Genomic DNA, 27359 nt, shown 5'->3' on the forward strand with positions numbered 1-27359 from the left:
CGATCAGATCTAGCTAGTTCTAGCTAATGATATGACTACCTGCTTGTTAAAAGACACCTAAACAATAAGCGTCGCTATGCAACCGGATGAGGCCACAAAGTATAGCGCAGCATTATGCATTTGTTTACATGCCCACCGGAACCCCGAGGCATTACCAACAGATCAACGCACAATCAACCCATACAGGACATCTCTTTCTCCACATTAAGTGTTAGACATTAGAATTGACAATTTTTGTCTGTCACATACTCTTTTGTCTGTCACATACTATTCTTGTCTGTCACATAAGTGGCGCAACTGATGCGGTATTGCGCTAAGGGAAAATTATTTTGACCGGACATTTTGACCGGAGAGATTTAGATTTGCCGGACTTCAGCATATTTTACCGGTCATTGTCCGGTAATTACCGGCTAACGGGAACTCTGGCATGTACACAGATAACATCCTTTATAGTGTCTGTTGTATTCTGAACCCAGTACAGCATTTATTCGTTTATTGTGTAGGCCTACCATTTATAAACTAAGTTTTATGAATCACATTTTCTCATGATCCCAAAGCAGGTGAAGATTCTGATGAATGTTGGATATCATTTCAGATGATGTTGCTGCTTATTGGCTCAATTGACCTAAAACCCCTGAGAGCATCATTCAGCTTCATGTTACTGGCTTCTTACCGTCTGACAAGAATCATATTTGTTTTAAGCCCCTATTTGCTTTTAATTTAAAGGGGACCTATCATGCTAAATGCACTTTTGTACGTCTTTTATACATGAATACGTGTCCCCGGTGTTCCAGGGAACTCACCAAGTGTCAGAAAACACAACCCTCTCTATTTTCCTCCATACCCAAATCTCTAAAAAAGGGGCTGCAACGGATCTGATCAAAACTGATCCAGATTTGAACACGCGCTACGGCTATTGGGCCAACTCCACCAATCAGGAGGAGACAGCCACGGCCATTGCCGTTCGAAAGCGCTGGAGACGCTGTAGTACATATGCCAGGCCTGTAAGTGGTGCTGTTGCTCACAGAATCAGCCCTTGCAAAAACAGAGCTAAAAAATGTCAAATAGAGCGAAATGAGGCATGGCTAAAATGCATGATCTGTTTGGTATTTTGAAAAAAAAAAAGTATAAATATGCCTTATATAGGTATGGTCCTACACTATATTATTCAAATATAGCATGATAGGTCCACTTTAAGTTCTACCAAAGCATACAGTAGTAATGAGATTATTTAACAAATGGTGGTCATACATTTGTTATGAAACACATATGTTTAGGGCAATTGTCACATTACTATTGCACATCAGCTCTATTATGCTTAGGCTTTTTACTCAGATTTTCTTTACAGGGAAACAAAATGTTATTCCATAATTTTTAGATTTTTGTAACTTTTTGGTGTGTGGAATCACTAAGAGAAAGCTAAATATTAACCTACATTTGTTAGGGGCCCTATTCTGCAAATGTTCAGGTTCATATTAAGTATCTCTACTGGGACATGTCTCCAGGCTTTAATGTTCAAAAAGCTCTTTATGTTTCTCATACTGCCTGTGCTGCAGCACCTCTTTTCACCCTCTGTCTGAAACCAGAGCCCAGTCTGCTCTGATTGGTTAGCTGACCGGCTCTGTTGTGATTGGTCAACCGCTTAGAGATGTCCCACCCCTTAGCCTATCACGTACAATGTGATGGAGCACTAGCCAATAGAAGCCAGAGTGATGTCACTATGTTACAGAAGTAAACAAAGGAGTTCAAGGGGGGGACCTTTGCAGAGCATGTACATGCACACAAACCTATAGACGCACTACAGGAAAGGGAAACCCCCAACAAGCACAATAGGGCCTCTTTAAACATGTGACTTAACCAGACCGTACACAGTTAAATTCATGTATGACAGCTGGAGCAAGCGAAAGCTGAAACTAATGTTAAGATTGTGTAGACAGTATTCATGTGATAAAATTCTGCGTAAGAACATATTTAAAAAGCAAACACACATTTCATACATAGAGTATTTATTCCAAAAAATTAAATATGACAACCAAATAAAAAGGCTCAACTTAGGACCAGGATCAGATGAGTGTTAAGACAAAAAAAGGTCTTGACGTACAGTTTTAGTTCTAAAAGTGACACCATTTAGTAATCAGGCAAAAAAGAAAAAAAAAGCACATTAATATACTGTGAAACCCAAACATCGTTTTGTTTATGAGTATGATATGCAGCCAACCGCAGAGGGTTCAAGATTTATTGTTGTGGGGAAACGGGCACTCGTGGAGAAATAACTCAACCCCAAGAACTAGCGCTATCTGTAAACGTAATTTCATATTAGAAGATAAAAGACAATGATGCATACACTAATGGAGGCCAGAGAAATGGATTGCACAGACGATTGCTTCATTATTGCCGTCCACTTAAGATGAGCATGGGGGGGTTATGGGTGTACAGGCAGTAAAGGGAGGCATCTTAGAAATAAATAAATAATGCTACATAAAGTCTCAACTGAGCTACTCGTTACTACATGATTTGATTCTCTACAAATGTTTCTGGGTTGTGCTCGAGTGCCCACCCCCCACAGGCCTTTTGGTCCTGTCAGCTCCACACTGATCAGTTCTGCATATTTTCTGTTCTTGGCATATGTCCGAGGTATCCACAAACACAAAACAAACACAATCACGCCTTACAGTATCGTCATGTATCAATACTTATCAACGGGCCTCAGCGCCCTGTCTGAAAGTTAAGATCTCTTTGATTTTTTTCAGCACCGTCAGGAAAGGCACAGTCTGTTAACGTCGATCGGAGGATGAACCATCAACCCTCCTCCTCTCTTGAATATGAACTCAACTAAATTTGAAGCAGCACATGCAATGAGAAAATTATTAAAAGTGTAATGAGTTTTGGAGATGATATTAAAGGAGAGGGGGGGGATCTTTTGACAGGAGGGTTAATGGTTCCACCCATCTCTTGACATGACAAGTCTCCACGCGGCAAACATCACACGAGTAAACCTATTGCATTATCAAATTTGGAAAAAATACCACTATTATTAAACGCCATATCTCCGTACAGCCTCTGCGTCAAATAGGACTTGGTTAAAAAAAATAAGTGGTGTGTGCATTACATTAATATCTCTACATATAAATATATCTCAAGTCATACTTTTATTTTTGAAGGACAAAAGGCTGTCCAGCTCTGCCGACGCCGAGCGGGAAAAGATTAATAAGGCTCCATATAGACTTTTTAAAAACAGGCAGAAGCTCGAGCGAACAATATTCAACATGCCCACGACTACATTTTCTTTCAAGTAAAATCAAATGCTGGTAATGTCTGACATTAAGAAACAGTTGCAACGTGACAACAAACACACAGCGGGACAAACGGTCGTGATATCTCAGAATTAAAAATGCTTAACCATAAAACACATGCGTCTCTTTAAGTGCAGTAAAATACCATAATCCTCTTAATCTCTCCGTATGAATATATATGTATCTGATGAAATATTAAATAAATGTGTTTCTCTATAGCAGCTTTAGTTTGGTTGTGGTGACACGCGGCTAGCACAGTTAGCAGTACAGAGGTCATCAGCCAGGTGCTGTAAGGCCCCTCCTCAAGTCCTCCACCCCCTGACCAGGCACAATGGTTTGGTCCAAGAGATGAAACCTGAAGGCTTCCTCTGTTTAAACTGAACTGCAAGGCCATGACAGAAACACCCTCAGCCTGGGTATTAAAGAAGATCTGGCAACAGTGAGCGATTCAAGGCATTATGACTTTATGAGATGAAGTATGTCAAAATGGATCAGGAAAAGTGTTCCTCACTGCATAATGACACAGTTTTCTCCAAAATAGAAAGGATTTATTATTGTTTAGTAACTGGTCTTGAAATTATTATTACTATTCCGCAACCATCGCCAACCGTTGTTTTTGATTTTGAGGAATTTGTCAAGCTAAAATGTCTAACTTTGTGAGAATTTGCAACTTGTTTTAGTCGTATTTATGTTATTAAACAGTTTCTTTGGAGTTTAGACAGTTGGTCGGTCAAAACTATATATTTCCTTGGTATGTGGGAAATGACGACAGACATTTCTAACGTTTTATGGACAAAACACTTAATTTAAGGTAAGAATAGTCCTTAATTGCAGCCTTATTTAGAACCGTTAATACTCCTGAAACTGGCTCTGGAGATACCCAGCCCGGATTTCTTCTGAAAACAAACGGATGAAGAGAGTGAAATCTGAATATGTAATATTAGTTTTCCACTGGCAGTGAGTCCCATCAGATAACAGGAGAGTCTCTGCCTTTTGACTGAAGGCCAGAGACGCAATAAGTCAGATTATTATTTAGATTTTCTCCTTTTTGATCTTAAAATGAGAAACTTGGTTCTTTTTCAGATCATGAAATAACAAATTAGTACTACAAGAAATGACTAAAAACTACACTTGGTAGCAACTCTTTTAGGCACACATGTTCAATCTAATCCAGCTCTGCCATCCATCTTTAGAAAGTTCATAATGTCCAGTTTTTATGATGGTGTTTATGATTGGTTAATGATGCTGTAAATCACCACCATCACTATGACCACAGTAATAAACGATACAAATTCATAAGATCACCGTCAACCAAACCTGAACATTATAGCACCATAAACCACTTGAGAAAACAATAGTGTTAAGATTGTGTCAAATAATATTACAGGTGTACCTAATAAAACTGCCACCGACTGAGTTCAGATTTTAAATATAGATTTGTTATTGTGATGAGGAAAAAACCTTCAAGGTCGACCTTGTGACCTTCATTATATTTTGATACATTTTTAACATGTGGCGGCAATTCAAAGGCCATAATCTACACTAAGAATATTTCACAGAGAATTGCATTAAAAAACGGATTATTGCGCATTTCCTTAAATGATCAGAACTGTGTGTCCTTTAAGAGCAACATAATCAGAGAAAACTGTTGTACTTGGTAACCGATTGAAGCATTCTTTGAATGATTTTGAATGATTTCCACAGAAGGAAACAAAGCGTGTTAAGTGGACATGGAGGTAACCACCTTCTGATCACCAGAAAACTAAATATTTAAATGAATCACACAAACTTGTGGCTTGCGTTGAGGCGCACTAACCTACATAAGATCCTAATCTTTCCATCCGTCCACAGATCACTCTCTAACCGATTCAGGCACTTTGATAAATCTCTCTAACAGACCTCACGTCTGCAGCATCCGTCCCTACTTCCATGAGGATTTCAAATACATTCCTGAGTCCAAGCTCAACGTCACTTGCCAAAACGCACTCGAAACAAACCGTTTTACCACGCCAACACATACACACTCTCTGCGCTAACACCTTATTGCACCAAAAAGAGTTCTCCACAACTAAATTGGTCTGTAAAAATGGGGAAAAGTCAAAAATGTGTGGTCGTCAGAAGTAATGAACATTCTGCTCTATTGCTGTAAATTTAACTTAAACAGAAAAATGTGTATAAATAGCGAGAGGAATAAAAAACACACGGGAAAGGTTTGGTTCAACACGAGCAGAACTACGAAGGAGAGGAGTTTAAAACTGTCCATGGCCTTGTTTTCTAACAGTCGCGGTAAGGCATCCAGATACACAATGCCCCGTCGATGTGGCTTTGTTTGAAAATAAGAAATTCATTCAGTGTCTGAGTGCAGAGTTTCTTACTGTCAGAATGACTGTGAGGAACCGTTGGCTTAAAGGGAGACAGAAGAGTAACCGCTAAGGCAGCTTTGAGGAGAGACACGAAAAGAAGAAAAAAGGGCGAAGCTTTTGTGTTTACGAGCGTACTCTAACAATGGCAATCACACATTTGCTCGACAGAGAAATAACACGTATAGTTTTGTATCTAGACAAGCAAACAAACATGTAAAACCGTCACAAAATAAACCAGCGACGTTAGGCTCAACGTGAGGAACGAGTCACTGCTTCGGCCTCCACCCATGCACCATAAAATCATCAGTTTTTGGATTCCCTGCTGCTCCGCCTTTCTTGAACACATGGGAAATAAACTGCGGTCAAAACTGGAAGGTGGAGAGTAAAAGAAGGAGACAGAATCCATGGTGATGTAGAACAGAGGAGGAGGGAGAGGGACAGAGACTATTGGCTGGTTTCAGATTGCATAATGTGGCTGTAACTCCTCTCTGGCTTATTACATCCTTACTGCAGTCACAGCCGCCGCCATCCAGCGGCCGAGGAAAGGTGGAGGGAAGTGGAGGCTTCAGGCGAAATACATGGTGGTCAGTGTGTCGTGGTGGATCTGAACGGCCTTGGCCAGCGCCTGGGGGTCCCGGCCGTTACTCTGCCCCGAGACGTGGCTGCCCTCCGCACTGCAGGAGACCACAGGGAGACACGTGAGGAAATAAGGTTTAACTCTAAATACAATCATGCCACACACACACACACACACACACACACACACCATAATAATTATTATATTAATGAAGATACATTTATTTACAATTATTAGATACAATTACTTTAATGATAATTTTTTCACTTTATTTTGTTAATTGTATTTATTTATTTAATTTTGTAAGTGTTCTTTGTGTCTTTTAACATTATTAGCCAACTTGCCATCGCTATGAACACGGAAATGTTGAGGACCCCAAAGTTTATGAAATGTACAGTATGGGTCCCCACTCCAGCACGTGGAAACTGCCGGATGCTAACGTGCATATGTTGGGCAATTTGCGCAATTAGCATAAGTTGATCAAAATGAGCCCAACGAGAGTATAAATATGGCCAGTTTCTGGTTCCAACTGCCATTTCTGATCATGAAAATGTAAGAAATGGATTTAGCATCCTCAATAAACCGCGAACTGTACAAATAGGCTATAATGCTAATTAACGTAATGTAATGTAACTTCCAAATGCTAATTGTAAAAATTGCCCAACATATGCAAATTAGCATCCTGCAGTTTCTATGTACTGGGGACCCCTACTATACATTTCTATTATAAGACTTTGGGGTCCTCAACATTTCCGGGTTCACAATAGGACTCTGAGCTGGCAGATAGAATGTGTTTTGTTATGTTTTTTGATTTGTTAGAAGCATTGCATCGCATGTGTTTTTATCCATAATAATGGTGTTTCAGAATAATAATAATTTGAAATAGGGTTGTGTGAGCTCACCTGCACTCTTCACTCTCTACACAGAAGGACGTTCTGAACACACATATTGACATTTTCAGATGATTCTTTACTAGTACTAATTCTAGTGCAATGTTTAGATTTTTCATATAATGTTGTCTAAAATGATGACAAATCAAATCTCATTTCAGAAAAAAAAGTGTCCCTCCCCCTACCTGTCGTGCTCTTTGTCGACCAGGTGGTAGCGGGCGCGGAAGGCCACCAGGTGGGCGTAGTAGGCCGGGGCGGGGATGGAGACTGAGCGCGTGCAGCGGACGTAGGTGTGGCACAGCTGGTAGGTGAGGAGCTGGAACTCGTCTCCGGTGAAGCAGTTGTCGTCCCACAGAACGTGGTAGTGGGACGGTCGGCTCGTACCCTGAGGGGGGGGGGGGGGGGAAACCCAGTTAATCACACCAGAGAGAAAGCAGCTCCGTGGAGACGAGGCTAAAATTAGGTGGAACTGGAGGCCTGGCTGCTCAGCACAAGTCTATCTAACCATTAATGGTGAGGTGTGGTTGTAGAAAGTGAAATAACCTTTGATATTTGTTCACAGCTGATTGGTCCAAGCATACATAACATTCAGAAGCAGAACAGTTCATCAAATTAAAGAGAATGTCAGCATGGCTTTAAAAGGTTCTTAAATCTGCAGCAGCCAGTCTAATGGCGCGTTTCCACTATACGGCCTCGCTCGGCCCCGCTCGGTATGGCTGGGCCTCGTTAGGACTGGCTCACTTTATGGCGCATTTCCATTACAGTTTAGGAACTGGGGCAGTATCTATAGTAACGCAGTGTAGGCGGAGCCGTGACGTGATCTTCAGAGGACCCCAGAAAAACACAGCCGTTAGCTGTTAGCACTCAGAGCTCACAGCTCCTCATATCTGTTCAGAAACTAGACAAAAGTTAAACGAGTACAAACCACAGACTGTCTGTGTCATGGTGAATACAGTCGCTGCTTTATTTATGTCTGTATAGGCCGTTGTGAGTGTGGACGGTCGGAGCATATACTGCGTTAGCTTAGCCAATCTCCATTTAGAAAACAAGCATTTTAAAAGGTTTTTCGCCTGCCGTCTGTCTGCAGACTTGACAAAGCATTAATTCATGGTTTTTACTAACCGGTATCAGTATGTTGTTACTTCGGCATCATTTTGAAACGTGTATTACAATTAAATCACGGTCAAATATGTCCATCTTGTTGTAGTTGTAGCCCCCTTGCCAGCGATGCTCTCTCTAGTTTAGCATACTCAGCCCGACTCAGCCTCGTTGTCTCTGGCCCTGGCCCCACGATTTTATGAGGCCAGAAAAACTGTGAATTATGACCCGTCGGCCGGTACTAGGCCAAGTGGAAACGCAACCAAAGACGGGCCGCTGACGTCACAGCCCTCTTAAACCGGGCTGCGGGCTGTAGTGGAAACGCGCCATAAGTGTACTGCCGTAAATCAGTCTATAGGTAATGCAAACATAGGAAAGAATGACCAATATCACTGCACAATGTTATACTCCCCCAAAGAAAAAATCATCTCATTTTTGTGTAATAATATCTTCTTCCTGCACTATATCAAATCACTTTCAAAGAAAAAAAATTGTGTTTTTTTTTCTGAGACTTTCCAGTGACTTTGCCTGTAAGTGTGAAGCGTACCTGGATTCCAGCGTGGCTGCAGAGGTAAAAGTCGAACTCGTAGGGGTGAGTGATGTCCGTGTCCACTGTGGTGCCGGCAGGAATGTTTCCACTTCGTCCAACCTGCAGGTCATTTAACAAACTGATTTCAAAGAGGGACATACTGCAAAAGAAATCCAATTGATATGCATGAGCAGCAGTTTCAAATCTTTCTTTATCCAAGTCTTCTTTGTTTACTCTCAGTTCACGAGCCTCTACTCCAAAACAATTCATCAGAACACTTTATTTATGCCAGGAGAAATTGTTTTTTGTGACAGTTGCTCAATTTTATAACGTAAAAAAAACGATATTTTAATATAATAAAAATGTGTTTATGAATATGACAAATTAAAGTAAGAATGTGCACTAAATAGATATTACAAATAAAGATATGTATATAAACATAAGACGTAAAATGCCCAATAAAAGATAAAAAAAATAATCAATGTTTGTTGTTTTTGTTTAACATAACAAAATAAAAAGTGCATTTTTGCACTAAAACAACATGTGCAAAACATACAGTAGTGTATTGGTATGAATAGGAAACGGGTGGAGTAAGCAGCTATAATAAGAATAATAAGTAGCATAAATATTGTCCCTCCTCTGTGTCACTCACCCGCTCGTTGCGATCTGCACAGAAGAGACGTGTGTGATGGCGTTTCTGTACCACAATGTAAGTGATGCCCGGCTGGTACTCCTTCTCCAGACTGATGCAAGCCTCCCTGATGGCCAGCAGCTCGTAGTACAGCACCTGCACAGGAAACCACAATCATTTGACTAGTATGTATATAACCTGCAGCTCATCAAGAATGTTAGATCATGGGCTGGCTTCATAATAAGTAAGTCAAAAGAAAGAATAGAGTGTGTTACATGTCTGAACTGCCCCTCTGACACCCCGTCCCTGTAGAAGATGATCCTGGTTGGCTTGTAGCGGGTGGATTTGTAGAACTGGATCAGGAGCTCTTTCACCATGGAGGCCAGGTCCTGGATGACTTCCTGTCGGGGCCTCTGGACCCGCACCGTAGCGCAGTACCTGCTTGGGTGGGCGTCCATGCTGCCCACCACCTGGAAGATCAGACAGGAAGTCAATTGTGTGGAAATGCCAGTACCTTACCATAAAGGACAGCTCACCTCCACCTCAAATATTCCCTTTCTATTGAAAAACACTGCTAACTGTATTAACGCACAGACAATAGTGTGAATCCACTTATGGACAAGTGTAGTATAGTTCCTACATCATACTACTCACAACAATATGTCGATCATTTTAAGTGACTAGTTTCTAGTAAGAGAGATAAATGATTTTGAAATGTATTTTTTTTTCTTTGTGTACCAAATAGTTCCAATTTATTAAACGATTGTGAATTTTTGGAATTAATTTAAGAATCAGATTTTTTAACAGTAAATTTGTTTTATGTTGGTGTGTGCGATGCATACAAAATGAAAACAAATGTGCCGTTTTAACGTGTTTTTCTTACATTAGGACCTAACAATATAAAAGGAAACACTCTTCTGTTCTGTAATTTTTAAATGTATTAGCAGGCGGGGGAAAAAGGCCAGGATTTTCAAACATGTAGCCTTGTGCTGCATTGATAATAGTGCTAATTTGCGCTTGCAACAAAATGTTCTTTAAAGTCCAAAATAAAGAGAAAATGAATTTTCCGGCAAGAGACACAGTCTGATATCAGTAGGTTAAGTTAAGAGGAAAATACAAGTTGTCCAAATGGCTGATTCTGAAGTGAAGTCTCACCGCTGCAATAGATGGCTTCTTCCCATCTCCTGCTGGAGGATGAGTGACATCGGCCCCGAGGAAGATGACAGGCTGCTGGAACACAGAGGGTCTGCGTGGACAACAAGAGACACAACATTATCTCACCATCAACCTGTCATGGCTCAACACAGTCTTTTCACAGCAAACAGAGTGAGTCAAGAGAAGAACATGTCAATGTGACAAGGTGATACAATTATCTTTAAATGCTAATAAAAGGAGACTGATAAGTCCATGCAGTAAGATCCAACAAGCTCTTAGTGAATCTTTTCTTGCTGTGTTGATTTTACCGTTGGTGTGGAACCAGGATGTTGTTGATTCCTCCCAGCTTGACGTTGATCTTGAGGCAGAGGTTAGAGAGGGTCTGAGGGGACGTCTTCACCACGTTCTTCACCTGCACACACTGAGTGGCCATGCCCAGCAGGGTGTCCCCCACCCGCTTCACCTCAGCTGTGGGTCAGAGAGAGGGGATATTCCTTTAAAACACTGCAATCACTGTTAATGCATGCACTTACATGCCTCACAAACGTCATATGACTGAATGGAGGCTACATTATGTCAGGTCAAGAGGTCATGATCTCACTTTTCTATACACACAGAATATTGTTTTATAGAAATGTTCATTTGTGTACCGTAGACGGGTGTTTTCCCCGGCAGGATGACGATGATGAGCTGCAGCCCGGCGTAGGTGTTCTTCAGGTGTCTGAACATGGGCTCCACGCTGTCTGCTCCCTGGGCGTATTTACAGAAACAGGGCTGGCCTTGGATTGGCATCCCAGCATCCTTTGAGATTTTACGCAGCTGGTCTGTGAAGCTCCTGAACATAAAGGAAGAAACACATTACCCTACATGACCATTTTCATAAAAAAGGACCAGCCTTATGTTTTTAACATCATCGCATGTTTATTGTTGGGAGTAAATATGTGTTCAAACTGTATTTTGAATTCTCAGAAAAATAAATGTTTTGCCTCCAGCAAATAAAAAATACCATAATAACAACTCTGTTCTGTCATACTCTGTTTTGGATTAAATGCATTTGAAATTTCTTATCATCTCATATCCATAAATGTTCATTATCCTTCCTTTAATGTGTATATTTTTTAGCACTCCAACTTAATTAAACTTATGTAACACTAACTTTTATTATTGTATTTTATACCCGTCTTATTCTATTTTAGCTTGTATTATTAAAACATTTTCTCATGGCTTTTTAATGACTTTTGTTAAATGTATTTAAATGTCATTTTATATGACTGTTGCAGTTTATCTCAATTATTTTCATGATTATCTAAAAAAATGTGTGGAGCACCTTGATTTGCCTTTGTGTTGGAATGTGCTATATAAGTTGCCTTGCCTAAACTAGGGGAAACATTTTCCTGAACTCACTTGAGGATCTCCTCTCTGCACTGCCTCTGGGTGGCGAAGCAGGCGATGGCCCACATCTTGATCTCCACTCCGGTGTGAAACTGCTTCCCCCTCATGTCCCACACGCCGTGGCTGGGCGTAGCCACCGTGCGGTTCTGCAACGACAGTGCAGGGTTGTTCTCCTGGGGCTGGTAGTCACACAGAGACGTACAGTACAGAGGACAGGACAGTGTTTGGATTCAAAGATGTAAAGAGCTCAGGCAGCCAGTGGGAGATCAAGCTCAAGTGATTATTTGAAAAGGCTGATCATGGCATTAAGACTTAATTGTTTTCCGATCGGGTCATGCATTTAGCGTGTATTGCAAGAAAACAGAATTTTGTTGCAGACATGCAAAACAGAGAATTGAATGAAAAAAGCTTCTATATATGATCTCTCAAAACAGCATTCCGAGTATGAAAACAGCAAATATCAAAAGTTAAAGTTCATACACATTTATAGAAAAAGATGAAAGAGATGCAATCGGAGAGAATTGTGGTATAAAGCGTGAGCAAATCAGATATACATCTCTTTTTTTTTAAGTCATAGGGCCTCCACAGACAACCAGATGTGTGTCTCAGTTTATAAATAGGTCATATTGATAACAAACTTTCATTATGCAAGAATCACACTGACTGATATTTTGAGCCATAAAATGTTAAGTCATCCTTTTAAATCAGATTTCCTGACCAACTGGAGGATACCCAAGTGTCTCAAACACACACATTAAAACACACACACATGCATATGAAGCGTGATTTAAAGGGAAGGTACCATAAAGGGTTCAGAGCTCACCCTGCCGCCATATTGCAGCATGGGGGCCGGCAGGACGCGGCCCGTCACCTGAGCCATCTCGTCTCGCACGCGGAACTGAAACTCCTGCACGAACGGGTCTGCCTCGTAGTTTGCACTCCGCACCTGAGAGGAGAGGATATATATTTATTTTACAGGAAAGAAAAAAGCAAGCTTTGTGCCGTTTTGTTTCATGAGCACAGGACACTCACCAGCCGGCTGATCTCCTCCTGTCGGTCTGGAGCAGAGCGCGCTGTGGCTTTGATCATGGTCGACGTCTGGTTGTCTGTCAGTTTTTTAATGCAGCGCTGACCAGGTACAATGTTGCACACCTAAATGGAAAATGGCAGCTCAACTTCAGGCTAATCACATTGCACATGGGTCCTTCAAGTAGTTGACTTCTGCTTAAAGTCCTGAGTTAAAACACTAACTTTGAGAAAATTACGTAAGTTTGATGCTGCAATTTTTTTTTACATTTCACAGTTGTCGATTTAAAACCATGCATGAAAACTACACCTCTCTTTCATGTTACAGTTTTACCTCATACTTATTTGTTTGTGTATTTATTTTTCCTTTATTGTACTCTTGACATTACTGAAAATGAGAACATGCCCTCAATAATTCCACACGTTTAAATAAAATAAATAATAAAGGTTGAATGAATGAATCCCTCTTTTGATCCAACCTGATTCTGACGAAATTACCATTTTGTTCCAGTTCATTCGTTCAGCTTGAATTTGTATTATTGTTGTCAAATTTCCCAAATGTTACTTGCATCTCACCAATAATTCCTGACATTCTTTAATTCAATTATCCGAACAAATCTGAGATATGGGCTACTTTTAGCGGTCTGGAACCAGACTAAGCTTCACACATGCCGAGGCAAACGTTACAAGCAGTAACGTTACAAGCGGGGCATGTTCTAAAGATAGCTCGCCAAGCAAATCCAAAATGCATAAAATACACAAAACAAAAAAGGAAATGTGATTAAAAGAATCTACCCTATGCATAAAGGAAACCTAAATCATAGCGAGCTCTATCTACTTACTTCAACTCTATATCTATCTAACACCCCTCCTCCCCCCACCCCCACAATGAATATCGACCAATCACGTTCTTGCTTGATTTGCGGGACCAGCGTTGCAGTCGGGAAGAAAAGCAATGTGGAGCGGCAGCTCACCGCTTCATAAGGAGTGTGACCTTTCCTTCTGGCAGAATCTACACATCACATCAGCCCCATTGAACACAGCCTATCATGCCAGCCTATACAGCACATGAGGGGCAGAGTTTTACTGTGTGTGTTGCAACTTGCATATATATTTATTGCACTTGACGCACACACACGCATGGCGTAATTTCCACCTGGGACAGGGGGGATATGTCCCCCGCTCTTTTCGAAATCCCGTTTGTTACAAATATGTTTATTATAATTTTGTAACGCAAGCCGTCATCGCCACGGAGGAGCACACAGCCTGTGAGCGAGCGAGACAGAGGGAGAGAGAGAGAGAGAGCGAGAGAGCTAGGGAGAGCACACCTTTATCTATTTAATATAGATAAAGTAAGAAATCATTCCAATGTGTACTATAGGACAGTAAAAAAAACAAAAAACAGTTTAAAAGGGGAGTGATTAGTAAAATATGCATAAATAAAAAGAAAGAATGCTAACTAGGTAACATAAGATAAGAATAAACCAGTTTAAATGATTTGTTATTGGTTGTGATCATATTCTAAAGATGTTTGGATCATTGAAAAGTATACAGCTCCCTTTCATCCGAGTGTTGAGAGCTGTATCCATCAATTCATTTTGTGCTCAAAGTGCACCAGATTGATGCATTTCACTTCAACATTTAAAAAAACATCTTCCCGGGGGTGCATGCCCCCGGACCCTCCTAGAGGAGGTGAGGACCCCCCTAGAGGAGGTGAGGCCCGTCCACCCCCAAATAAAGCAGGTTAAAATAATTAAATTGAATACATTTTATTTTAGTAAACACTGAAAACGGGTCCCACAGACCCAAACAGCACACAAAGGTTAAAGGTCAGCATATCATAATGTTAAAATGTGCTAAATATATATACTGCAAAAAACAAAAAAAAGGGAAGTAAAAGTAGCCCCAGACTTGTTTTATTTTTTTAAAGTAGCCCTCACCAGGGTTCTTACACCTTTTCCAAAGTCAAATTCAAGCACTTTTCAAGCATTTTCAAGGTGCATTTTCAAGCTTTTCAAGCTTTTCAAGCATCTTACAGCTGTTGTAAATTACATATTTATATACACATACTTATACTCAAATGATTATTTCCCTACCTCACATTAAATCAGATGTTCTTTATGCTATAAACAACCAAATGTGTGTTTCATAATAGCATTCTACATGAGGATGAACAATTAAAAATGTTAGAAAAGAAAACTAAGTTTAATATTTCAAAATGAGACCCATCTGTACGTAGACTGGGCATCCCATATAACCTGGCTGAGCCAATATAAAACAATCAGCCAAATAACTTTTCAATATATTATTGATTACTATTTTTGAGGTACTTTTAGGTTGGCAGTAAACACAAGTCAGAGGTAAATGGTGTACTTTGACTCTACGACATGTATTTAATACCTTTAGTTACTTTACAGATGTGGATGAATGATGTGAAATATAATCAAGTGTTAAATCAGACTTTAGTTCCACCTGGAGTAAATTCACAAGCTACTCTGTAGTATACAAAGTCATTCAAACTAGCTGCACCTTTACCAGCTTTGAGAACACTTTCATGATCAATCATTATAAAACATATCATATACAATTATTAGGGATGCTCCGATCGCCGGAATCAGTATCGGCCGATACCGATATCGCTCTCTTTTCCTCTCTCCCCCTCTCTCTCTCTCCTGACAGCCCGTCAGTATCTCCTGCAGCTCACTGATCCAGTAATGAGCGACCCGACAGTGAAGAATAAATATATTTATAACTAGTTTAGCTAGTTCCAGAGGTAGATAAAATAGCTAAGTGTGTTAGGTCTAACTCTTGTGTGTTCTGCTCCGCTCACCGGTCCGTCACAGCGGGTGGAGCTGCAGGAGTTCTGCTTCACACACACGTTGCATACCGCTATTTTATTGTCATTTTCGGACACTTAAAATACTGCCAGACTAGTGAAGCCATTTTGGCGAGCTTGTTTTGCCGCGCAGAGAAAAGTGTCATGTATTTAACATGCAACGATAGCCTAATCTAAAATGCTCTACAGCGTACCTTTCGTGTGGTGTGTGGCGTCAGCGCAGACTCTCGCATCGTTATTGTTGCACACTTTGCAGGAGGCTACTCTTGGGCTTCGCTTGACCCTCGTCTTAGCCATGGCTTGTATTTGTCTTCTGCTAGCCAACGCTCGTTGAAACGGCAACCTCCTGGCATACTGTCATCTATCACTCTCATCAGAATGCCCAGGTCACACACGTAACAAAAACACTTGCCGGTCACGCGCATTGCGCGGGAAGGCCGGAGCGGAGCTGTTTTATGTAAAAGCGAAGCAATTAAGCGCGCTCCGACTTCTTTATTTTCTTTTAATCTAAAAAGCGAAGTAAAGCATTTACAATTTCAAGCACTTTATCCCAAATTCAAGCACCATTCCCAAAATTCAAGCACTTTTCAAACCTTGAAAACACCTCGTACAATTTCAAGCATTTTCAAGGATTTCCAGCACCCGTACGCACCCTGCCTCACCCTAAAAAAGGTTGGTGACCCCTGCTCTACTGTCTGAAACAGTAAACTTCGAATATTGTTTTACACTAAAACTGTCTTGTCTTTAAAACGTTACGATCCACAATGAAAAGTAATTGTTTACGATGTATCTTCCAAAAACTGATTTGACCAGCTTTGGCCGTGGCATCCCTTTAAATGTCAGTCCTTACCTCCAGGGGCAGGTAGGTGTGCTTCTGCTCCTGGCCCACCTGCAGACAGGGCAGGTGGGGGTACTTGAGCTGCAGGCTGTACTTCTCTCTGAAGTACTGCGCCACGGTGCGTTCAACTGTCTGACCGCTCTCAAGCTGCAGCGGAAACCTGAGGATTTGAAGGCGACAAGAATCAGTTAATGACAGCTTTGATTGTGAGTTAACAGCTACAGCGATGCGATGTGCAAACATACGTCTGGAGGCTGGCGGGGCGTCGTGTTACATTGCAGACTCTGTACTTCCTACGCATGGTTCCACAGTGTGTCACTTCCACTTTGAGACCTGTGAAGTCAGGAAAATAAGCTACATTTAGGTGACTGAAGCTTTTATTCATTAGAGTGGAACAAGTGAGAGGGCTTAGATGCCTACTTGACGGAGATTCAGCTTTTATCTGTACCTCCTTTATGCATCAAATAAAAAAAAGCACTGAACACTGAATAGTCGACAACATCAAAAAGTCAAAGTATCTTCTGATGCTATCACACAAAGCAGTGCATGGTCTCCTCGTACTGCAGCTCAGTGAACGCAGGCGCTGCCTTTCCTCGGTGACGTACCTTTGATCTCTTTGGTGAACTTGACCCTGTGGGAGTCGGTGAGAGGGCGGGGCTGCTCGTCAATATTGTGAATGTCCAGGACCTCGCACATGAACTGGATGACTGGCTGGGCTTTATAAAACGCTGTTGCCGACACTGAGGAGATAAGAGAGGAGATCAAACTGTTAGTCATGAAGGCAATAACTCAGGTGCAGCTGGATGAGGATTTATTTAGAGTCATGAGACACAGAGATTACCCAAATGGTACAGCCCAAAGCTGGTTAGCTTAGCTGAGCATAAATACTGGAATCAGGGAAAACAGCTAGCCTTACTCTGTGAAAAGGAAGTATAGGCCCAATTCCAAACTGACACCTACACACTATCACTCCGTTTGAGCGTTCGTGTGGAGCGTCTGCCACATTAGGTGTCATTCCAAACCAGCCAGTGGGGAGTGGGAGTTATGAAGCCCCCCCAACAGCTTAGTTTGCATCGACTTAACCTGACTAAACCAGCTGCCCTACCTAACCATGTGCAATGTTGTTTGTATCCATCATGAAATACACTGTTCAAATAGGTGTGTGCATTTTATTTCTATTGTCTTTACTTGGGATCATATAAACTTGTGTCTACAAAATGGTACAAGTGTTGTAAAGTTTTGTATGGGGACTGTTGCAAAAACCAAACAGCTCATAAAAATTGGATTTAAATGTGAAAAGAGGTTTACAAAAAAAAAGAGAAACACTGTTAAACATTTTTGGAATTTTGTTATAATTATAATTTCTTCTTTTTTTTCCGAGAGAGACAGTGATTTGAAATGTACGAAAAGTTCCTATTTCTGCCGGGGAGAGGGGAGTTTGTCCCAAAGCATGCCACTGTATTTACACCCTCCACCTGAATGAAGGAGCCTCATTCAGCTGAGAGCGGGAATGTGTAGGGGTCAGTTTGGAATTGGGCCATAATCAACCTCACAGGAACTCTAGAGCTTTCCATTTAAGTCAAGTCAATTTTATTATACAGCCAAATATCTCAAAACACACATTAGCATAAGGCACCCTCTGTCCCTTTTTACTCATGCTTTGGAGAGGGAAAAACGTTGGTATAAAGAAAACTGAGGGGGAAAAGAATGGAAGAAACCACATGAGGAGCTACAGATGAGGGATGTCTATCCCGGGAAAGACAGGTGTCGTGTTAACAGGATAACCCTAACAATTTACACAATCCATATGATGACTTTGCCTGGCACATTAACTTCTTCAGGTATCCGCTGGTTGATGGTGGTGATGACAATACTAGTACAGTCGAGCACATTCAAAACTTCAGTGTTGTTCTGAACCATTGGTTTTTATAAGAAATAAACAAAATATATATCATTTGATGAGATTTAGAGTAGCTTGCAGGTGGGGTTTTGTTGACTTTAGAAAGAGCTCAGAAAGTTGTGTCTACCAGTTTTACGATAAGCTAAGCTAACCAAACCAAATGCTGGTTGTAGCCTATATTTACTTCAAAGACTTAAGTGTTATTATCTTCCAATCTAACTCAGCAAAAAAAAAAAAAAAAAAATTGCATTCACTTTTACATATGTCCAAAAAACGATTCCTTTATATGCTTTCTCACCATCAATGTTGAGCATCATTTTCCACATGGCTGGCCGTACTGACTGATGGAAGCCGAACCACACCTCTCTTCCTCCACCTAGCGGGTGGTCGTAGCCCTCTGGGGAGGAGAAGAAGGAGCGTCCCACAGGCGTGTACCTGATGAGGTTCACAAATGGTGAGGCATATGTTAGTGGAGCACAAAAATAGACCAGGAGTTTGAGTTGCAGAGTGGTTCACAGGGTGCAGCAAAGCACTAATGCTGCCTGAGTAATGGAATCCTTCATGTTACTAAAAGCTATTTTGGTTATAGATTTCCCAAATGGCATATTATGAGGTATATTAAATCAACAATGTTTTTTTATCCATGTGCGAATGTTTCTTCAAACCCCATTACATTACATTACATTACATTACATGTCACTTGTTAGACACTTTTATCCAAAGCGACTTACATACATTCAGTACTGTGGAAAATCCCCACAGGAGCAATTTGGGGTGAAGTGTCTTCAGGGACACAACGACATGCTGACTGCAGTGGGACTCGAACTTGCTACCCCCTGATTCAAAGTTCAGCACACTAAATTCAGCGCACAATTCCACTGAGCCACAACCCCCTTTATATACTTAAAATATGTCCAGCTGTGGTATTGTAAAAAAAAAATCCACCATCTGCATCTATCAAAATATGTAACTATGTTGTGGTCAAAAGACTGAATAATAAAGTAATTCAGTAGCTCCAGGATGCAACTATCCTTGGATCATATTTCATGAGGAAGAGAAATCTCTCATGCTTTATTCAGTGCCATTGAGTTCAAACTCTTATCTTCAACTTCCTGCCATTGAAACTGAATCTGTAACATCGTACATCTACAGGATATAGTCATCTTAATTATCTTGATTCAAAGAAACTGGTAATTATCTTAAATATTTAGCTAAACTAAGCTCCTAATACGATTTCAAGTATTTATGCTGGGGATCAGAATTTCTCCTTTCCTTTAAATATTCTTATAAAAAAAAAAGGTGTTTATTTCGAAAAAAACAACTCTTTGCAGAAGGGAGGAGACTCACTTCATGGAGGGCAGGTGTCGCAGCACCACGTCCACAGCGTGAACGGGGTTGGTGCTGATGGGTTTCTCCAGGTCCACGGGCTCGGCCACAGCGCGTCCGTTTAGGACTTCGTGCAGCATGTGCCAGCTGACCAGCGACACGAAGCGGATGGTGACTTTAAACGGGCGGTCCTTTCCACCGTCACCTGGCAGGGTGACATCCAGATCCACCTGGAGAGGAAAACAACTGTTATTGTGGCTGAATGATCAATGATAAAAAGCCCCCAGTTAAATATTACTTTGGTAGATTTGGGTTTAAGGCACTAATTGAAAAGTTGACTTGAGAAGCTATTCACATCATTTAACCATAAATGTTTTGTTTGTTTTCATTTTAGTTTGAAGCTTCAAATGCATGTTGTAATTTAATATGCCGTCATCACTCTATACATAAATGAAACATCCTCAAACAAACCATTTTGATAAAGTATTCATTCAGATCAAATTAGTTGTTTATTTTTTGGGGATAAACTTTGCATCATGAATATAACTATAACTTTTCAGCCCTACTTTTGTAGGGCTGGACACTAACACATATGGATTGAAGCAGATCATTTTGGTAGATATAAAAATGTTTTGTATTTTGGGAAGAATTACATCTACTTTCTGGATTTATTGTAAATGTTTGGATCATAGAAGTCAAAAACAATCCTACGCAGCCACCACTGGAATGCAATCATTCAAATTGTATAATACAATACAAGTTTATTGTAAACATTGTGAAAGAAGCTATACTACAGCTATAATATGTTACAACCCCAACTAAACTGTGAAGTTCTTTGTTGGCCCCATCAACGGAAGTGAAGAGTCTTACCCCACCAGTGGCGACAGGAAGTGGGCTAGCAGTGTAGAGGCTTCTCTTCCCATCGTAAACTGGCAGACAGTCGCCAAAGATGGTCACCTTGAAATGCTGAACCATGGAGTCCACCACCTCCCTGACAAAGACCCCGGGGAAGACACACATCTCCAATCAACATCAAGTATGAATCTAATCTTACACAGCTCAAAAGGCATTTCAGGGATAAATAAAGTGCTATTGTTTGTCCTAGTGTGCAGTCTGAAGCTCTTCCTGTTTACCTGTTGACCCGGCGAGGACACTTATCTGGCTTGATGTCCACCTCATACAGATAGACGTCGATCTTGGGGATATCCACCTGGAAGCAGTTAGCCAGAAGCTTGATGGGCTTGCCGAGAGTGCCATAGCAAGGTCGCCGTGGCAACGCAAAAAGTGCTTGGGCTTCAGCGGGTGCTCCAACGTCTCCTACAACAACACATGCCAAAATAAGGGTTAAAAATGTATATCGCACTCTGGCTGTCTTGTATATTAGACTATCTACCTCGATATTTCAAAAGTGATCACCATTTTTTTACGATTGCTATACCCAGATCAGTAATCATGAACGAGATCTCCCCTTTCAGACGAGCTCAGAGAGGAAGGAAGTGGTAAATATGGAGGAAAGAGCAGACGCTGGGTGCTGGGACTAAAGGTGGGCAGGGACGTCAAAGATTGCCTCATGTCAAACTGACAAAACTGAGACAAACAGACCTGCGCCGTTTCCCCCGTCAATCTGATAAAGTACATGTAAAAAGGTTACGGAGTTAGGTGGCATTTCAAATAAATAGAGCTCAGCGATCACTGAATTCTTCTGAGTGAAATGGCCTTTGCCAGACTGGAGGAGGAGTGGGCTGTGTGTGTGTGTGTGAGACAGACACACACACACACTACGACAATTCGACAAACATTTTCAGAAATGCCAAAGTGGAAAGTACAGTCGGTGTAGAGAAAATCACACAACCACACTATTTCCATAAAATGTGACTCAGAGGATCCACACACAAATCTACATGACAGAGTCTCTGTTTCGGAGTATAGCAGGAGGTGTGTTTAACTTGTAATGAAAGTACAAAAGTGTGACTGAAAAATAAATCATGATGAATGAAGCCGTGAAATGAGTGGTACAGAGCAGCAGTCAGGCCCCGGGGCTGACCCTAACCCGGCCATGACCAAGCATCTCTCAGAGAGACTTCTCTTTCTGCTGATGCATCCCCAGGTCGCTTCCTCCCCTGTGCCGTTCCCATGGCGATGTCGCCCGTGTTGCTACAGTTTCTCCATGGCAACTAAAGACATGGAGGAGGCAAACGGGAGCACAAGAGATTTGTCTGATCTTCTTGGAGCTCCAGTGACCAAGGCTGTGTCTAGAATCACTCACCACTCTCTATTCACTTCAAAGGAATTCTATATGGATGACTATAAAGTAAGCTCATGAGCAACATCAAAAAAATACCTTTATGACACAACTTTGGGGATTTTTTTTGTACTACTAATTACGTAATTGTTGATGCATAATGTAAACCTTCAAGATCTACAGCTGGTAGTCTATCCATATAGATATACAGACATGTATTTCTGTGATAAAGCATCATTTCTCTCAAATTAATAAAATAATGTGGTTGTTTGTGTTGTAGGCTGCTCTGCTTACATTATAGACGTATTGTTTTACATCACGTTTCCTTCATGATGTATATAATGTTTGCTTAGTCACCATCAGTTGTACACTAATGTTCATGATTCTGGGACACTGAGTAGACTATAAAGGGTATTATAATGTATCATAATTCTCACTATACATTCTGACAGCACTCCAACATGGCAAACTTTTTATAGCGAATGCGAATAGTGAATGATTTGGGGCAGCCAGAAAACTTAATGAAATGTAACTTTTTTTAACTATCCATTTCTTATTTTCATGTCATTCCAATGCTTTCAGTATTTTTTGGTTCTTTTATTATCAGGTATTTTTCAATATTGTCTATTTAATACTTGTTATCAATCCATTTGTACTATATCTGCCCTTAAGAAGATCCCGTTAGTTCTGAACTGGTTTGTGTGTAATGACTGACAAAATAAAGGCTCATAGCGAATCCTCTCCTTGCTTTTTTAAAATTGCCTGTCGAACGATTTTGTTTCAATGTCTTAAGTTTTATGAAAAACTAAAGACAGGTGTTTCAATCATCAATAACACACAAAATTCCAACTTAGATTTTCTTTCGAGGAAATGTAGAAAACATCCTCAACTAAGACAGCAGCCCGGTAATGACCCAAAAACCCAAAAGTTCAATATTGAGCAACAAGGGAGAGATGAATGACCACTTATCAGGCTCCGTCATCAAACAAATGCACCGCAATGCTACTTCAGACAATAGCAGCCCACACAGAGCTCTCTTTCAACCCACACACTTCAAGAGAGAGAACTTTATTGACACAATATTGTACAGACTTAACATCTGGAGACCAGAAATGTGTGAAACTTTTACTATTATTAATATAATTTTACCAGCAGGTTTAAAGTATTAAAACGCCTGAAATATGCAGACAAACACTTGCAATATGTTATAGGGCCCTATTATGCATTTCCTGTAGTGTGTTATATAGGTTTTTGTGCATGTAAATGGTCTGCATTACATGTCTCCCCCACCCCCTGCCTGAAACACCTCCATTGGACTCCTTTACTACCTCATATAGTGACCTTACTATGTAACACTGAAGCTTCTATTGCCCAGTGCTCCAACACATTGTAGGTGATAGGCAGGACATCTCTAAGGTTGACCAATCAGAGCAGACACAGTAGAGGCACTTAATGCAAATAAAAAGTCCGAAATTGAGCCCAATAGGGCCCCTTTAATAAAGCTAATTATGATTAACATTATTATCTTCCAGCTCCTAGTCATGAGGATTTACAGCTTGTCTAGGTTTACTCGGTCTCCACTATAAATGTAACATGTCTCTGGGTTTGGACAGGCTGACACTGTTTGCTAAATGTATGTTTCTCTCGGATAGCTTTGTTCTTTACTGCTCATTAGGTGAAAAACGGATGGAGTTTGTGGAGATTGAATGGGTCAGTTTCAGTCTACCAGTTTGCCTCTTTTTTCCCCTCCCAATCCAATACTGGCCTCAACAACATCAATAATACAAAAGCTGTGACTCACAATGTGTGCCCCTTGGCAACCAATGTAAATTGACTAACGTCCGTCCATCCACGCTCAATTGATTTGTAATTATGAAAGGGAGCCGTTAACTGAACATTATTCAATAGCTAGGGTAACTATAGCAGCAGCTGGTTTGAAAGCCTGCCCTTCAAAAAAAGATGAACACACACCCACAAACACACAACTGAAAGTGAGTCAGCCCCTCTCAGGCTTCACGCACACCTGACGGGATCACCACCTGCCTCTGACAGCTAGGCAGAGAATGACGTAGAGACGATACAGAAAAGCCTGCGGGACTGGTTTGGGGGAATACCTACAAACACACATGCACACCAAGGCGCAAATATGACCGGTAAAACTCCGTTGAGTAACAATAAAGCCAGTATATTATGACTGTTAGAGCTGGAGATGGGAATTTGAATGGGGTTTTCAAGCTGAGCTGCTTGTCCTCCAGTGCCCATGATGCAGTGCAGTGCACAGTGAAGGAAGTATTCAGATAGTGTACTTTTACATTACATTGCATTTAGTGTACTTGAGAAAAGTAGTAATAATACAGTGCAAAAATAGTCTGATACAAGCAAAAGGCATAGAATTAAAATATTATTTAAGTAAATGTATCAAAGTATTGTTCTTCTTTAAGTACCAGAAGTGAAAGTACTTATCATGTAGAATAATATAGATTGGATAACTGGATTATAGTTAGTGATTCTTTATGCGTTTATAATTTTAATTTTGCAAGTGCTAAAGGTGGAGCTATTTCTAATTAATTACTTTGTAAACCTCAGCTTAATGTATAATACTACAACATAATTTAATGGTTAATTTAAATGTTTTATCAATAATATATTTATGAAAATCATCTAGTAACTAAAGTCATCAAATAAGTAATAGTTTTCTCTAAATTAGAATAAAATAGCATAAAATTGAAATAATCTAGTACTAGTGCATCACAATTGTACTTAAGTACATGGTTTTAGTTACTTTCCACCACTGCCACAGTGTTAACAACTAATGGTGTAAAGTAAATAAGTGCATTTACTCAAGTACTGTACTTAAGTACACTTTGGAGGAAATTGTATACTTTGGGTATTTAATTTATTTTGCTACTCTGTACTTCTACCCAACTACAATACTGAGTTTAAAAGTGTACTTTTACTCACCTACATTTACTTAATACCTTCAGTTACTTTGCAGTTTTTGGAATAATGATATGAAATATAGTCATCACTGAAAAAGGACTTAAGTTACATCTGCAGTATAGAAAGTCATTAAACAGGTTCCATCTTTACCAGCTGTGATAAACACATGCATCATTATAATCCATTACTATATATGTTTCTGAAGTGGGCCAATCTGCATAATGAGTACTATTACTTTCTGTTACTTTAAGTATTTTTTGTATGCTAATTATTTTGTGCTCTTAATCGAGTAACATTTTGAATGCAGGACTTTTACTTGTTAAAGAGTATTCCTACACTATGGTACTTCTCATTTTACTGATTTACAAGATCTGAGTACATCTACAACCTATGCTTATATCAACTTGCCGATCCCAAATGTTCAATCATGGGGGTCTAACGTGTGTCTAGCCTGCACACTGTCTGCAAATAACTCAAGTGCAGCACCTGAACACCAAATTAAGCATGGCGGTTAGTCGGGGGATCCCACCTGTTGTTCCGATTTCCATTCATGAGGTCTCTGTCCGGATGACCCGGCGCCCAGTGATTACTTCTCCCCGCACAGGTTAGGACTCGGCTACCCGCTGGCCGACACGCCGCACTCCGGCTCCGCGGCTCCCTGTTCCCCAGGCTTCGGTCTCTGCTGAGTGTAAGCGGGCCGCTTGAGGGGTCCCCTCGGCTGGAAGTATTCTTCCCCACCGAACTGCCTTACCGAAACTGACAGCTCAAAGTAGTACAAAATGTACCCTAATCCGTCTTTGGAAGTTCTTTATGTTGTATCTGAAAGAAAAACGACGTCATGTTTAGAGTTGGAATTGTTTGTGACAGTTTTACTCGGAGTTGGTTAAATTTAACTGACGGTGGTTAAGCTAACAGCGACAGTTAGCTTTAGCCGACGACAACTAGCAACTGACTGGCAACTCGACACACAGCACCGGTATGAATATTTACCCTGTCACCGGCTGAATCCGTCGTCCCGGTTGGTAAACTTGAATATCCTGGAGTTGTTCTTCTTTATCAAACAGATATAAGGGGTTCACTGCCCCGGCGTCCTCCTCGGTATTGGCGAGTACCCGGTCTGAAATCTGCACTTACACCGCCCTCTTGCTCACTAATGTAAAGCTAGCGAGAATATGAAATCAAGACATCCGGAATACCCTTTCAAAAATAAAAGCACAAGTCTGTCCTATTGAATTTTATATAGCATCTTTGCTTTGATATCAAGAAAATAAACCAACACATTAATAAAAACAAGAAGAGAAGAGTATGCTAAGAAAAATAAAATGTGTATAACAGAAATAAAGATAGGCAGGCATAAGAGCATTAAAACATGTTGAAGATAATAATACATCAAAAGGAGAGTTGGCATCCCTTTGGTAAGTAATCCCATAGTTGTGGTGCATAATTAAAAAGAAAAGTTGAGCTGCTGACAAAGAATAAGTAATATAGGGCCTTGTCAAAGCCTTGTAAATAAGTAAAATATCTTTCAAATCCACTCATTTGAGGTACTTCCATTATAAACTGGCCTACTTCATGCTTCTACTCGCCTCAACTTTGAATGTTTATATTTGGTTTTTACTCCATCACATTTTTCTTATTAAGATTTTACATAAAAAACATATATAGTAAACTTGTAAAAATATTTAAAACAAACTAAATGCATGTATCATTGAAATGAGGCTATGTTTATTTGAATGTCAACCCTCCTTAACAGTAATCATTCCTTCTTATTTAATTATTTTAGAGTCCTTAAAAATTAAATTAATATATACATATTTGATTTCGTCCAATTCTGTACCACTGGATAAATCAAACTAATCATTTGCATTTCAATTTGTTAGTACACTAAAATAATATACACAAGTACATATTGATATACACATCTTTGAAAGGTGCACAAATGGTCCTGACTTACAGATAGTACTTCTGAAAAGGCCTTTATTTTGAAGACCTGAATACATTTGTCCATGCAGGGATTTTACTAGTGTAGGCCAGCGCTTCTATCTATATGGCGCTGGTGTAGGCTATTTGTATTGCTACTTTCGCTAAGTATTTTGTATTGCTTCAAAAGTAAATGCAGATCAATACTATCAATTTATCATGGAAGGTTGTGGTATTTTCGGTATTTGCCTGTTTAATTGTGTCTAACTTGACCATGCTGTTGCTGCCTCCTCTACCTCCGAGGGAAATCCGTTAGGAAATACCAACTATAGAAAAAAACGTCACTTCCGGGAAACTTTTTCTCATCTATTTACGTCATGAATGATGTTAAATAACTGCGTGT

The 27359-nt window shown here is 40.3% G+C and overlaps 1 protein-coding gene across 5 annotated transcripts; it reads right to left on the reverse strand.

Moving 5' to 3' along the window:
* Nucleotides 1-1989: 1989 nt before the first annotated feature.
* On the reverse strand, nucleotides 1990-26182 carry ago3b (argonaute RISC catalytic component 3b). 5 transcript variants are annotated; one of them, XM_034124604.1, is made up of 21 exons: nucleotides 26027-26182; nucleotides 25566-25855; nucleotides 20988-21171; nucleotides 20725-20845; nucleotides 19876-20084; nucleotides 18827-18963; nucleotides 17234-17368; nucleotides 16874-16961; nucleotides 16641-16788; nucleotides 12961-13080; nucleotides 12752-12874; nucleotides 11941-12107; nucleotides 11187-11371; nucleotides 10845-11004; nucleotides 10537-10627; nucleotides 9657-9851; nucleotides 9403-9537; nucleotides 8769-8870; nucleotides 7309-7508; nucleotides 7136-7168; nucleotides 1990-6330 (listed from the first exon to the last, which is right to left on the reverse strand). In XM_034124604.1, exons 2-21 carry the CDS (start codon nucleotides 25582-25584, stop codon nucleotides 6222-6224), a joined length of 2661 nt encoding a protein of 886 aa, XP_033980495.1. In that variant the 5' UTR covers nucleotides 25585-25855; nucleotides 26027-26182; the 3' UTR covers nucleotides 1990-6221. The 5 variants fall into 5 exon arrangements, with proteins under 5 accessions (XP_033980495.1, XP_033980497.1, XP_033980494.1 ...); XM_034124606.1 differs by having other exon boundaries at nucleotides 11941-12074; nucleotides 12731-12874; XM_034124603.1 differs by having other exon boundaries at nucleotides 12731-12874.
* Between the last annotated feature and the right edge of the window lie 1177 nt (nucleotides 26183-27359).

The sequence above is a fragment of the Trematomus bernacchii genome, unplaced genomic scaffold, assembly GCF_902827165.1.
Source record: "Trematomus bernacchii unplaced genomic scaffold, fTreBer1.1, whole genome shotgun sequence".
In the NCBI taxonomy this organism is placed as follows: Eukaryota; Metazoa; Chordata; class Actinopteri; order Perciformes; family Nototheniidae; genus Trematomus; species Trematomus bernacchii.